Source organism: Rana temporaria, chromosome 4, assembly GCF_905171775.1.
Source record: "Rana temporaria chromosome 4, aRanTem1.1, whole genome shotgun sequence".
Taxonomy (NCBI): Eukaryota; Metazoa; Chordata; class Amphibia; order Anura; family Ranidae; genus Rana; species Rana temporaria.
This window is the reverse complement of record NC_053492.1, coordinates 168,700,997-168,714,717: the sequence shown is the minus strand read 5'-3', so window position 1 is coordinate 168,714,717 and position 13,721 is coordinate 168,700,997. Positions and strand designations below refer to the sequence as shown.

The following is a 13,721-nucleotide window of genomic DNA, read 5'->3' as shown; positions in this document are numbered from 1 at the left end:
GGACTACCCAAAGCTTTCAGAACATGAATATAAAAGGGTTCAAACGCTCTTATTTAAGTGAGGAAGTTCCCTCAATTTGTAAAGACTTCCTCTTACATTCTGGTGTGTCTTCAGGACAGGAAGGGAAGAGAAATCTCCCTAATGAGACATAGATGGCAAAACAAACTGACAGGAGTTTTAGTCATTACCTATCTAAAACAAAGCAAAGGACATTTTGGATAATATATATATATATATATTATATATATATATATAAATATGCACACACACACACACAGTTGTGCTCACAAGTTTACATACCCTGGCAGAATTTATGATTTCTTGGCCATTTTTCAGAGAACATGAATGATAACACAAAAACTTTTCTTCCACTCATGATTAGTGTTTGGCTGAAGCCATTTATTATCAATCAACTGTGTTTACTCTTTTTAAATCATAATCGCAACAGAAACTACCCAAATGACCCTGATCAAAAATGTACATACCCTGTGATTTTGGCCTGATAACATGCACACAAGTTGACACAAATGGATTTGAATGGCTATTAAAGGTAACCATCCTTACCTGTGATCTGTTTGCTTGTATTTAGTGTGTGTGTATAAAAGGTCAATGAGTTTCTGGACTCCTGACAGACCCTTGCATCTTTCATCCAGTGCTGCACTGACGTTTCTGGATTCTGAGTCATGGGGAAAGCAAAAGAATTGTCAAAGGATCTGTAGGGAAAAAAGGAAGTCGAACTGTATAAAACAGGAAAGGGATATAAAAAGATATCCAAGGAATTGAGAATGCCAATCAGCAGTGTTTAAACTCTAATCAAGAAGTAGAAAATGAGGGGTTCTGTTAAAACCAAACTACTGTCCGGTAGACCAACTAAAATTTAAGCCACAACTGCCAGTAAAATTGTTTGGGATGCAAAGAAAACCCCACAAATAACTTCAGGTGAAATACAGGATTCTCTGAAAACATGTGGTGTGGCTGTATCAAGATGCACAATAAAGAGGCACTTGAAGAAAGATGGGCTGCATGGTCGAGTCACCAGAAAAAAGCCATTACTATGCAAATGCCACAAAGTATCCCACTAACAATACGCCCAACAGCACAGACACAAGCCTCAAACCTTCTGGAACAAAGTCATTTGGAGTGATGAGACCAAAATGTTGCTTTTTGGCCACAACCATAAACACTACATTTGGAGAGGAGTCAACAAGGCCAATGATGAAAGGTACACCATTCCTACTGTGAAACACGGAGGTGGATTGTTGATGTTCTGGGGATGTGTGAGCTACAAAGACCCAGGAAATTTTGTCAAAAGTGATGGCAAGATGAATGCAGTATGTTATCAAAAAATACTGGAGGAACATTTGCATTCATCAGCCAGGAAGCTGCGCATGGAATGTACTTGGACATTCCAACATAACAATGAGCCAAAACACAAGGCCAAGTCGACCTGTCATTGGTTACAGCAGAATAAAGTAAAGGTTCTGGAGTGGCCATCTCAGTCTCCTGACCTCAATGAGCCACTCTGGTGAGATCTCAAACGTGCAGTTCAAGACAGCCCAAGAATTTACAGGGGCTGGAGGCTTTTTGCCAAGAGGAATGGGCAGCTTTACCATCTGAGAAGATAAAGAGCCTCATCCACAAATACCACAAAAGACTTCAAGCTGTAATTGATGTCAAAGGGGGCAATACACGGTATTAAGAACTGGGGTATGTAAACTTTTGATCAGGGTAATTTGGGTAGTTTCTGTTGCGATTAGGATTTAAAAAGTGTAAAACACAGTTGATTGATAATAAATAGCTTCAGCCAAACACCAACCATGAGTGAAAGTTTCTGTCATCATTCATATTCTCTGAAAAATGGCCAAAAAATCATAAATTCTGCGAGGCTATGTAAATTTATGAGCACAACTGTATATAGACAGAGGCTTTCTGAACAAACTACTTGTTCTGCATTACTATTAAAGACTGAGGGCCAGATTCACAGATGTGTACTTTCAAATTTACCGCGTCGTATGGTTGTTTTGAATCCTCAAAACAAGATACGACGGCTTCTGGGTTAGATCCAACAGGTGTACGTCTTCGTACGCCTTCGGATCTAAGATGCAATACTTTGGCGTCCGCTGGGTGGCGTTTTCCGTGTCCGGTATGCAAATTATCGATTTACGACAATCCACGAACGTACGCGCGGCCGTCGCATTTTGTAACGTCGTCTGTAGTCGGCTTTTTCCGGCGTATAGTTAAAGCTGGTATTTTGCGGCGTATAGCTAGACTTGCCATGTTAAGTATGACCGTCGTTCCCACGTCGAAATTTGATTTTTTTTTGCGTAAGTCGTCCGTGAATAGGGATGGACGTTAAAGTTAAAAAAATTACGTCCTAGCGACGTCATTTAGCGCACTGCACGTTGAGAAATTTTGGGACGCATGCGCAGTTCATTCGGCGCGGGGACGCGCTTCATTTAAATGAAACCTGCCCCCAACTTGAAATCCGCCGCCAGAAATACACTACACCGCCGCAACTTACGGCGCGAACTCGCTGAGGATTCGAATATGCGCCAGGTAAGGTACGGCCGCGTAGTGTATCTCTGATACGCTGCGCCGATCTACATGTATGTGGATCTGGCCCAGAGTCAGTAAAACATCTGGGCAACTAGCAGCACTCAGTCTTTTCTAAGGAAAGGTTTACTATAAAATCTGTGCTTGCTTAGGAGCGGTTTTAATGTAGGAAGATAAAAAAAAAAAACAACAGGTATTCAAACATTTACATTCCTATTTAGAGCACCAAGGACTTGGTAGCTTAGGCGCTTCATGCATAAATATGTAAAGAACATCAGTTCAAATTTGTACATGGCTCCACCCTCCCCCCCCCCCCAATGCCTCCTGCATGTCACTATGTGTAGTATTATCCATTGTATCCACTATTTGCATTATACATTATCCACTATTTGTATTTATATCCATTATCGGAGACCTCAAAGAATGACAATCAGCAATGGGAGGTCAGAAGACAAAAGCCAAGTGTGGCCCTAGAAAATAAGCCTTTTGCCCACTGAAGAACTTTGGGCATTGGAGTTCTGCAACACACATACATCTTTTAAACCTGTACTGTACATTGTGAGCACAACTTTAAGTAGAATTAAAAGGCAAAACTTTTTCATTTTGGATAGAGCGGGAGAGGGCAATAATCCCTCAGTTTTTGCCATCTGTGTCCCTTGTGTTGATTTCCCTTGGAAGTGACATGACATCTCTGTAAATAAATGAATCCCCCTGGGGAACAAAGAGAGGAAATCTATAAGGGTCACCAGAACTAGTGTCCCCAACTGAAGATTTCCCCTCTATTTCAGTTCTGGTGAAATCCCAAAATTTAGATTTTTTTTCTGTTTCACTATTGGTATTAACAGTAAACAGGACAAATAGAGAGAGTGAGTATCTACAGGGGTGCAGGCAGCAATAAAAACGTGACTGGTATTTTAATCCCTTTTTACTCCATCCAATATAAAAAATAATAAAAAAAAAACATTTAAAAAACATGTATCATATGTAAAGCGGAGGTCCGCCGAAAAAAATAAATATTAAAAGCCAGCAGCTACAAATACTGCAGCTGCTGACTTTTAATATATGGACACTTACCTGTCCAGTGTGCCCGCTATGTCGGCAGCCGAAGCCGATCAGTGCATCAGCTCTCAGCTGCTGCCGCCATCATTGGTAAGGGAATCAGGAAGTGAGGCCGTTCACCTCACGGGTCCCTGCTGTCTTCTGGGACCTGTGTGTCTCCCAGAAGACAGCAGACAGGACAGAGTAGGCGCCGTGGGTGGCGTAGGTCACCGCGGTGATCTATGCCAGGAAGTGGGAGCAAATACCTGTATTACACAGGTATCTGCTCCCTCCTCCCCCCTGAAAGGTGCCAAATGTGACACCGGAGGGGGGGGGGGGGATTTCCAAAAAGTGGAAGTTCCATTTTTGGATGGAACTCCACGTTAAAGTCAAGTTTACCACGGTAGATGCCAATGCTTATTATGCTACCCCCTAATGCCTAGTATAATGCATAAATCTTCAGAGTTATGCAACTATAATTGCAGTTTACTATGGAGGGGTGCACACTACAGTCTGAGTATTTTGTAGCTTGTAGTTTGGTTGTATTTTCCATTAGGCGGATTGGTAAACTGCAATATGTAATTTTTTTGGCTTTGGGTTTAATACCATTTTCATTCTTGAAGTTCTCCCAGTATAACAAAAAAGTGACTTTCTTACGACTGTCTCACCTCATTGCCATCCAGGAAAACCTGATCCTCATGGGGTTCCAGCTTGAACTTTCTCTTGGTTTCCTTTTTTTTAGGTGTTCCAGGGGTGTCATCCTATAAAACACCATAACATAAGACATTGAAAGTATCTGTAATCACCTTTAAAAAGGTACATCAGTTATAATTTTTTATGATAACATTACTGCAAAATTATACCAGAATCCATCTTCTGGTTTGTAGGTGGGCCCTCAAGGTAATCACATACCATGTAGAATGGTTGCTTCTGCATTGTACATGATGACATTGGAGAGGTTGCACAACAAGACTGGCTAGGAGAAGTGGCTTTGCAGGACTGCTTGCATGGCAAGGATGAAGCTTGTGGAAGTGAGGAAGTAGTAAGTATTCCTTTGCTTAAAAGCTCCCCTTATTGTGTGTGATCAGGGGCACAAACTACTGCTATTACTCCAGCATTTGGCACAGTGAGGATACCTAAAACCATCATAGGCAGAGGCAATGGTGTTGTTTCGGGACCCCACCTAATCAACATTGCTTTTTTTAACTAGCATAAATTCAAAAATATTTTACATTGCCTGGACCTTGTGGGCTATAGCATTAGATCCTTGACTGGTCCCTGGGATTATGATTCCAGCAGCATTTTGCATTGGGCTTCATCTGGCATATACATGTCTGCTTGCTCTGCCTCTTTGGGAAACAACGGATTAGCTCATTCAGTTTTGGACACCATATTGGCAGATTGGTGTGTTCATGCTTAGGTCATTGGAGAATATAAATCGAGTCATCTATCACTGCCTAAGCACCATAAGGCATAGAATACACTGCATTTGCGATCTGCATTTGGGGTGTCATTAAGGTTGTGTTGAAACCTGTAGCAGATTGCACACCCAGTGCATTTTGAACGTAAGCAAAAAGTATAGGGAAAGTGGGTTTCCCCACACCGTGCTCCGGAATGAATGAGCCCTAAAGCAGGAACATGTAAAAGTTTAGAGAGCTGGTAAACAAATTTTTGCCTTCCAGATGACTTTTTCCTGTGTTGCATGTTCCTATATTTAGCTGTGTTTACAAGTGTTCTAATCAGACTTGGATGCACACAATTTTATGTTCTGTAAATGCAGCTAAGCTGAATGAGCCCTGAAAGTTGTTTCTACTTCCCAGATAACGTCTCTTGTGCTTAGAAAAGCTAATTGCAGGAGTGTTAGTGTTCAAGAGGCCTTAGGTTACATGCACACTGGGCATTTATGCTGTAAATGTTCACAATATGCCTGGAATGCAGGAATTCTAGTTTCGGCCATACACCTGGAGAGTGTGGAATGCAGTAAAATGTAAACAGGTCACATTGAGTATTCAGTATTGCCCCCAAGCTTAATACATTCAAGTGAATGGGGCTGCACCACAACACTGCAACTGTGCGTAATGCAAGCAGTCACAGCATGGTGCAAGATATTACCACTGAACGGCTTGTCAAATGTCGCTGAAAAGCAATCTACTGTGGATCACTTTAGGGCAGTAAAGGGCAGTAAAAATGGCTGCATGTGTAAATAAACCCTTGAAGGTAAAGGACAGGTGAGCTGCACTGGCAGTTGAAATCAAGCTGCTATTCCTGAATACAATTGATGAATTGCACCTAAGTGTCAGTAAGAATTTATTCTACTGCCCCACTACCACCAGTCACATTCACATTGATAACGCCATTTACTGCAACAGGTTTGATTACTACATGTTTGCCATTGTTTATTGCATGGTACTTAACCACTTAAGGACCACCTCCTGCACATATACGTCGGCAGAATGGCACGGCTGGGCACATGTACGTACAGGTACGTCCTGTACTAGTACCCAGCCGTGGGTCGCGGGCGCGCTCCCGCGACCCGGTTCGAAGCTCTGTGACCGGGACCGCGGGACCAGCGAACCCGATCGCCACTGGAGACCCGCGATCGGTCCCCGGAGCTGGAGAACGGGGAGAGCTGTGTGTAAACACGGCTTCCCTGTTCTTCACTGTGGCGGCTGCATCGATCGTGTCATCCCTTTTATAGGGGGACACAATCGATGACGTCACACCTACAGCCACACCCCCCTACAGTTGTAAACACGCTTAACCCCATCAGCGCCCCCTTGTGGTTAACTCCCAAACTGCAACTGTCATTTTCACAATAAACAATGCATTTTATCTTTCAATATTTTTTATTGAAAATGAACAATGTTGTATCAGACACAAGTAACAAAGATAGAAATAACAATCGAGCTCTGTCAGATTATATTACTCATACAAAGAGTCGTAAACATAAAACCTATAGACAAAAAAGGAGACTCAACATAAAATGCAGTTAGCGGGAAAGCCCGTTAATATATCCATATGACATAAGGATAACCAAGGAAAAAAACACAATGTTCCCTTTGAACCGTATCCTTCCCCTCTTCCGCTGTTAAATCATTCATTGAATGGTAATAAAAATAGAAATAACAAAAAAGAAAATAAGAATAAAGCCAATGAGCTATATTCTCGACTCCCTAGGGTCCAACTAGTGGTTGTCCCAGGAAGCCACACTAACCCATAATCGCAAGAATGATTCACACCGGGAGCAAGATGTATATTATAAAGAACAGAGGAGGAATAGAGGAAGAGAAGAGGGAAGAAAAAGGAGGGGAGGGATTGGGAAGGGTAGGGAAAGATAGGGAAGGACAAGGAAGGGTAGGGAAGGGGAAAGAAAAGGGAACCCCTCCATATACTTCCACCAGCATCATGTTAACGTAGAGATAGAAGTTCCGTTAAAGCATCCCACAGTTGGCAACAATAACAAAAATGCATTTTTTGCTGTGAAAATGACAATGGCCCCAAAAATGTGTCAAAATTGTCCGAAGTGTCTGCCATAATGTCGCAGTCACGAAAAAATCGCTGATCGCCACCATTAGTAATAATAATAAAAAATAAATAAAAAAAAAATGCAATAAAACTATCCCCTATTTTGTAAACGTTATACATTTTGCGCAAACCAACCGATAAACGCCTATTGCGATTTTTTTTACCAAAAATAGGTAGAAGAATACGTATCGGCCTAAACTGAGTAAAACATTTTTTTTTTAATATATTTTGGGGGAATATTTATTATAGCAAAAAGTAAAAAATATAGAATTTTTTTCAAAATTGTCGCTCTATTTTTGTTTATAGCGCAAAAAATAAAAACCGCAGAGGTGATGAAATACCACCAAAAGAAAGCTCTATTTGTGGGGAAAAAAGGACGCCAATTTTGTTTGGGAGCCACGTCGCACGACCGCGCAATTGTCAGTTAAAGCGACGCAGTGCCGAATCGCAAAAAGGGGCAAGGTCCTTTAGCTGCATTTTGGTCCGGGTCTTGAGTGGTTAATAAACATTGAGATTAAAAAGAAAATTTATTTGTGAAAGAAACATCTGTAACAGAAGTGACTGGCAGACATTGGTCTTACCTTTTTGCTTTCATCTTTCTCTCCGTCCTTTTTCTTTTCCTTCTCCTTCTCTTTCTCTTTCTTGATTTTCTCATCCTTAGAAGGATCTTTTTTCCCCTTTTTTTCTTCTTCCTTTCCACTATCAGTCTTTCCTTTCTCCTTCTCCTTTTCTTTCTTTGGATCTTTGTCTGGCTTCATTTTCATCACTTTTAATGCCCGATGAAAGAACTGTTTCTTGAGAAGCCTTGACAAAATAGAAAATAATTTTCAAATATTAAGGAGTACATTTTTAATTAGAGGATTCCATAACATTGGTTGTCTTGCTCCAGGATATTTAATAAAACGAAGAATCAAACTGGAACGTATAAGGTCACTAGAGAATATGCATAACCTTTGAAAATAAAAAGCTTATACTCAAGTATGGGGAAACTTCCTAGTAAGACCATCCTATCCCCTTACAATAAAAAAACAAAAAACGGGCTGAAAAAATCCCACAGCCTCTGAATCTGGAGGGATAGGGGGATCCACTGAGGCATTCTACATTTTATAGTGTCATCAACTGCCTGCATTTCTAATGAGCCCTTTTCCATCCAGGCTGTGTTTGTAGAAAGGCTCTGGGTATGTGGGAGTGTGTGTAGGCATTGACAGGGGAGCAGACAACTTCCCGTCTTTTGCTGGGAGGACACATATCATAGTTGTAAAAAAACAGGAGTCCATGTTAATAAATGCAAATGCACACATACAGTGGATATAACCCTGTTAAATGTCAGGTTTCTGTGATGTAAAAAAAAAAAAAAAAATGAGACAAAGAAATAATTTTAGAATTTTTTCCACCTTTAATGTGAACAAACAAACTGAAATATTTTAGGTGGAGGGAAGTAAAAATAAAATAATATTGTTGCATAAGTATGCACAGCCTTAAAGTGGTTGAAAACCCTTACAGGCTGTGCACGGCCTACACGGTTTAGGAGATATTTGCAAAAAAAAGACAGGCACTGATGTCTACGGCGCAGGCACACTGTGGAAACCTTTAGAAACGGCGAGTGTGCCGTTTCTAAAGGCAATCGTGCCGTAGCTGGCGGCTCCCACGCGCATGTGGCTCCGGCCAGTCACATCGCTGGAGCCGCCATACCCGGAAGTCACTCTGGAAGACATGGTGGCAACAGAGGAGGGGAACATACTAGCTCATTATGCCTTTGTCTTGAAGGGTGTTTTTTTTTTTTTGCAGAGGGTTTACTTCCTCTATAAACTAATACTTTGTTAAGGCACCTTTTGATTTTATTACAGCACTCAGTCTTTTTGGGTATGAGTCTATCAGCATGGAACATCTTGACTTGGCAATATTTGCCCACTCTTTGCAAAAACACTCCAAATCTGTAAGATTGCAAGAACATCTCCTGTGCACAGCATTCTTCAGATCTCCCCACAAATTTTCAATGGGATTCAGGTCTGGGCTCTGGATGGGCCATTCCAAAAAATGTTAATCTTCTGGTGAAGCCATTTCTTTGTTGATTTGGATGAATGGTTTGGGTCGCTGTCATGCTGAAAGATGAAGTTCCTCTTCGTGTTCAGCTTTCTAGCAGAAGCCTGAAGGTTTTGTGCCAATATTGACTGGTATTTGGAACTGTTCATAATTGCCACCTCTACCTTGACTAAGGCCCCTGTTCCAGCTGAAGAAAAACAGCCCCAAAGCATGATGCTGCCACCACCATGCTTCACGGTGGGTATGGTTTTCTTTTGGTGATGTGCAGTGCTGTTTTTGCGACAAACATATATTTTGGAATTCTGGCCAAAAAATTCAACCTTGGTTTCATCCGACCATAACACATTTTCCCACATGCTACTGGGATGTGTTTTTGAAAAATTTTGCCAAGCTTGGATGTTTTTCTTCGATAGATAAGGCTTCCGCCTTGCCACTCTACTCCATAGCCTAGGCATGAATAATACGGAAGATTGTTGTCACATGTACCACACAGCCAGTGCTTGCCAGATATTCCTGCAGCTCCTTTAAATGTTGCTGTAGGCCTCTTGGCAGCCTCCCTGACCAGTTTCTCGTCTGTTAATCAATTCTGGTGGGATGTCCAGTTCTTGGTAATGTGCCTGCTATGTCATATTTTCTCCACTGTGTTCCACGGTATAGCTAATGCAGTGGAAATTCTTTTGTACCCTTCTCCTGACTTTTTTTAACAGATCCCGCTGATGCTTGGAAGCTCTCTGCGAACCACGGCTTTTGCTGTAGGATGCAACTAAGAAAGTGTCAGGAAAGACCTACTAGAACAGCTGAACTTTATTTGGGGTTTATCAGAGGCACTTGTACTGACTCAAATTTAACATGAGTTTAAATGTGATTGCTTAATTCTGAACACAGCTACATCCCCAGTTATATGCCCCATCCCCCCCCCAAAAAAAAAGATTTCAGTTTGCTTTTCAATTGAGTTGTACAGTTTATAGGTCACATTAAAGGTGGAAAAAGTTCTGAAATTATTTCTCTTTGTCTTTTTTTTTTTTTTTAACAGAAACCTGACATTTTAACAGGGTGTCTAGACTTTTTATATCCACTGTAGGTCATGCCCACATATAAACGGCGATTAGAGCATCACCTTTGGACAATTTTAGGCACTGTAGTTAGTCCCCATTTCACAGGCGTGTGCAATTTTAAATCTTTCTTTTTTTTCTAGATACTGTACTTTTTATTAAAGTATTTTGAGGTTAAGGTACAAAACAAAGCCCATTGGGCATACCCAGGCTTATAAGATAAAACAAAGACCTAAAAACAAAACTCAACCATTTAAAAATAGGATTTTTATAACAGCTTACCTGTAAAATCATTTTCTTGGAGTACATCACGGGACACAGAGTCTTAGTCATTACGAAATGGGTTATATTCCACCTTCAGGTGCTGGACACTGGTGTAATCAATTAAAAACAGGAAGTTCCCTCCCTATATAACCCCTCTCATACTGGAAGGACCTCAGTTTTTGTAGCAAAGCAATAAGTGTCCCAATATCCCCAAACAAAAGGGGCGGGAACTCTGTGTCCCGTGATGTACTCCAAGAAAAGAATTTTACAGGTAAGCTGTTAAAAAAATCCTATTTTCTTTATCGTACATCACGGGACACAGAGTCTTAGTCATTACTAAATGAGACATCCCAGAGCAATGCTTACTGAGGGGAGGGAGACACCAACAACGCAGACCGTCTTCAGACGTGAGGACCTATAATGCTGCCTGCAGCATACTGCGCCAAAAAAGCTGCAGCCTCTTGCCGTCTTATGTTCACCTGATAGAAATTTGTGAAATTAAGCACCGACGACCAAGTTGCGGCCTTGCAAATCTGAGTCATAAAGGCTTGGTAATACTATCCTGGTAGGGTGCACTCCAAAAAGAAACAGGGGGAGCCCTATACCTAAACCACAAGTCTGAATAATAACCTGATGAATCAACATTGAAAATAGTTGATCTAGACGCTGCCTGCCCTCTCCTGGGGCCTGGTAGCGCAACAACATCAGTTTTCCGTATCCGAGCAGCCGCTCCAGATAGGCCTAGACCATTCTTACACTAACAAAAGAGAGTGTAACCATTTTAACAGCTGATCTGAACACTGCCTGTCGACATCTAGGGTCTTCTGGCAGCACACCAAAACGTCAGATTTCTATATCTGAAACCTTCAGATAGATTTTTAACTGCTCTCATCACTATTGAGAGACAAGCAATAACAATAACTTTTCTTTCCGCGGAACAAGGTTTTGAAAAAAAAGGAAGGCAAGAATATCTTGATTCAAATGAACACTAGATCCTTCTAGTAAATAAGGATGGGTGAGGATTAACATCACCCTACTTGTAAGAATAATTAAGTAAAGCTCTATACAAAGATGCCAATACTGAAAACTCTCTTGCGGAGGCTACCGCAACCAAGAACACCAATTCCCTTGTTAGAAAGATGAAGGGAAATATGGTGCATCGGCCCAAGGTGCTGACTCTGTAAGCCGACAAAACTAGACCCAATCCTCCAAGCCCAAGGGCGACCAAACTGGCTTATACACGTTACCCCTTGTATAACGGCCCGGGTTTCAAGAGTATGAAGCAAGTGACCTTTGAAAATACTGACAAGGCCGAGATCGGATCTTTGATAGAGCTTAAGGCTAGCTCCATCTCCCTTCCAAATGTAGGAAGGCCAGACTTTTACCTATGACATACTTCCAAGGATGCCACCCCTTGGTTTCACACCAGGAACCTGGGCCTTCCAGACCCTAGGACATCTGGTCCTGGAGGCCAGCTCTCCTGAATGAATCAAGGTAATTGCCGCCGATTCTGAAAGCCCCGATCCTCAAGAATGTGGGCTATAATAGTCAGACCATTAATTCACCTGTTTGCAAGACAGCATGTAATACCCCCTGCGAAGTAGGACTGGACAATATGTAAAGGACCCTGAGTCCTCTACTATCACCCCTACTGCTCCTGCACAGTGAGGTCATCTGGGTTATGCCGGAGTAATCAGGCAGGCTTCCGTTATCCTCTGATGTTGCATAGAAGATACAAAAGACGCGGAACTGGGGGGAAAGACACATAAACCAGTGACAACTGGTCCCCCAGGATCACTAACGCATCTGTCCCGCATGCGGGTGGATCCTTTGTCCTTGACACAAAGCTGTTCAATTCTCTTGTTGAACCTGGACGCCAAAACATTTTATGTACAGGGTACCCTTTTCTGTGGCATTTGGTCAGAAAAGTCGGGGTGTAGAGGTCATTCTCCCGAAAACAATTGTTGACGACTCCAGCGAATCGCCTGCTAATTCTGCATTTCATGTAATGACGATTGTCAATAGGCAAGGCACAAGCTCCTCCTTAGTAAATTAAGTAAATCACTAGTATGGCATTGTCTGATTGTACTCTGACAGAACGAACCTGCCACCTAAATGTTCAGGCCTTTAGGCCAGATGATCCATCACTTGGAGCTTGAACACTTCCCCTGGGCCGTGGACTCTTCCAGGCCTGGCAATCCTTTAGTTAAGAACCATCAACTGAAACTCCAGCATGTCTCTGGAACCAGACCCTTTGGATAATGCTAGGTTAGGATACACTCCTTCTAGGCCGACCAAATAATGTTTATATCAGCCTTGAATAAAACTGAGGATAGGGAACGGTCTTGAATGAAGCCAGCATCTTCCCTAGCCCCTAAGAAAAAATAAAAAAGTAAGGAACTGTTCCTTGCCGTGCCCACATAGACCAGCTTTCTCATAGCGATGATCTTGTCTGAGGCCAAAAAACCTCCCCTTTTTGGTCTGAGCATGTACCTTTAGAATGGGATTCTAACCCAGGTGTTCCAGGTACTTGACCACGCTGGACACCCTTAGGTCCAGCCATGCCACGGACTGATCCATCAGCAGGAATTTGCCTTGGTATGCCATTACTGCTATACCCTGGAGCTTTAGACCTGCTAGAGGCGGGCCCTAGCACCCTGTCAACCCAGGCACGGTGGCTAACCTACGGGGCAAGACCACCAACTGGAGACAGTGCTGTTCTCCTGCGAAACGCAGACAACCTCTGCAGTCCCATGTAAATACCACATATGCAAAAGGCTCCCCATATGTGTACGTGGCAAGAGTTAAAGCCATATGCCTCTATGTAAGCGTGATCATGGAAGCGTGTGTCCATGGAAGAAAGAATTCATATAAATATATTTTAGGCAAAAACATAAAAAGGGGCGCGCTGTATGCACGCATACATATAGCGTGTATGCTATGGAACAAGCATCTTGCAAGCAAGTATGCGCTATGAATGTGTTATGCAACATTGTGCAACATGCACCAATGCAGACACGTATTCCTATGCCAGCACAAGGAATCCTGTATAATTAAGGAACCTTAAATTATCATGCCTCAATAAGCAAAATCTAGGCCAACAAGCAACTTTAAACCCATCATGCATTCCTATGCGATTCAGCATTTTTCATGCGATCAAGCATCTTATGCACTTAAGCCAGTTTTCGACAAAATCCAGGCGCCAGGTCACCGTTGCGCATAGAATTATGGACCTGGCGCCCATGG

At 42.2% G+C, this 13,721-nt stretch overlaps 1 protein-coding gene across 1 annotated transcript in view; it reads right to left on the bottom strand.

The window, feature by feature from the left end:
* The window catches only part of SEC62 (SEC62 homolog, preprotein translocation factor), a 99,978-nt gene that overhangs the window by 20,555 nt on the left and 65,702 nt on the right, over nt 1–13,721 (bottom strand). Inside the window, exons 4-5 of the mRNA XM_040349325.1 lie at nt 7,698–7,920; nt 4,260–4,352 (exon numbers count right to left, since the gene is read on the bottom strand). Coding sequence (XP_040205259.1) covers nt 4,260–4,352; nt 7,698–7,920 — 316 coding nt within the window. The remainder of the gene's footprint in view (nt 1–4,259; nt 4,353–7,697; nt 7,921–13,721) is intronic.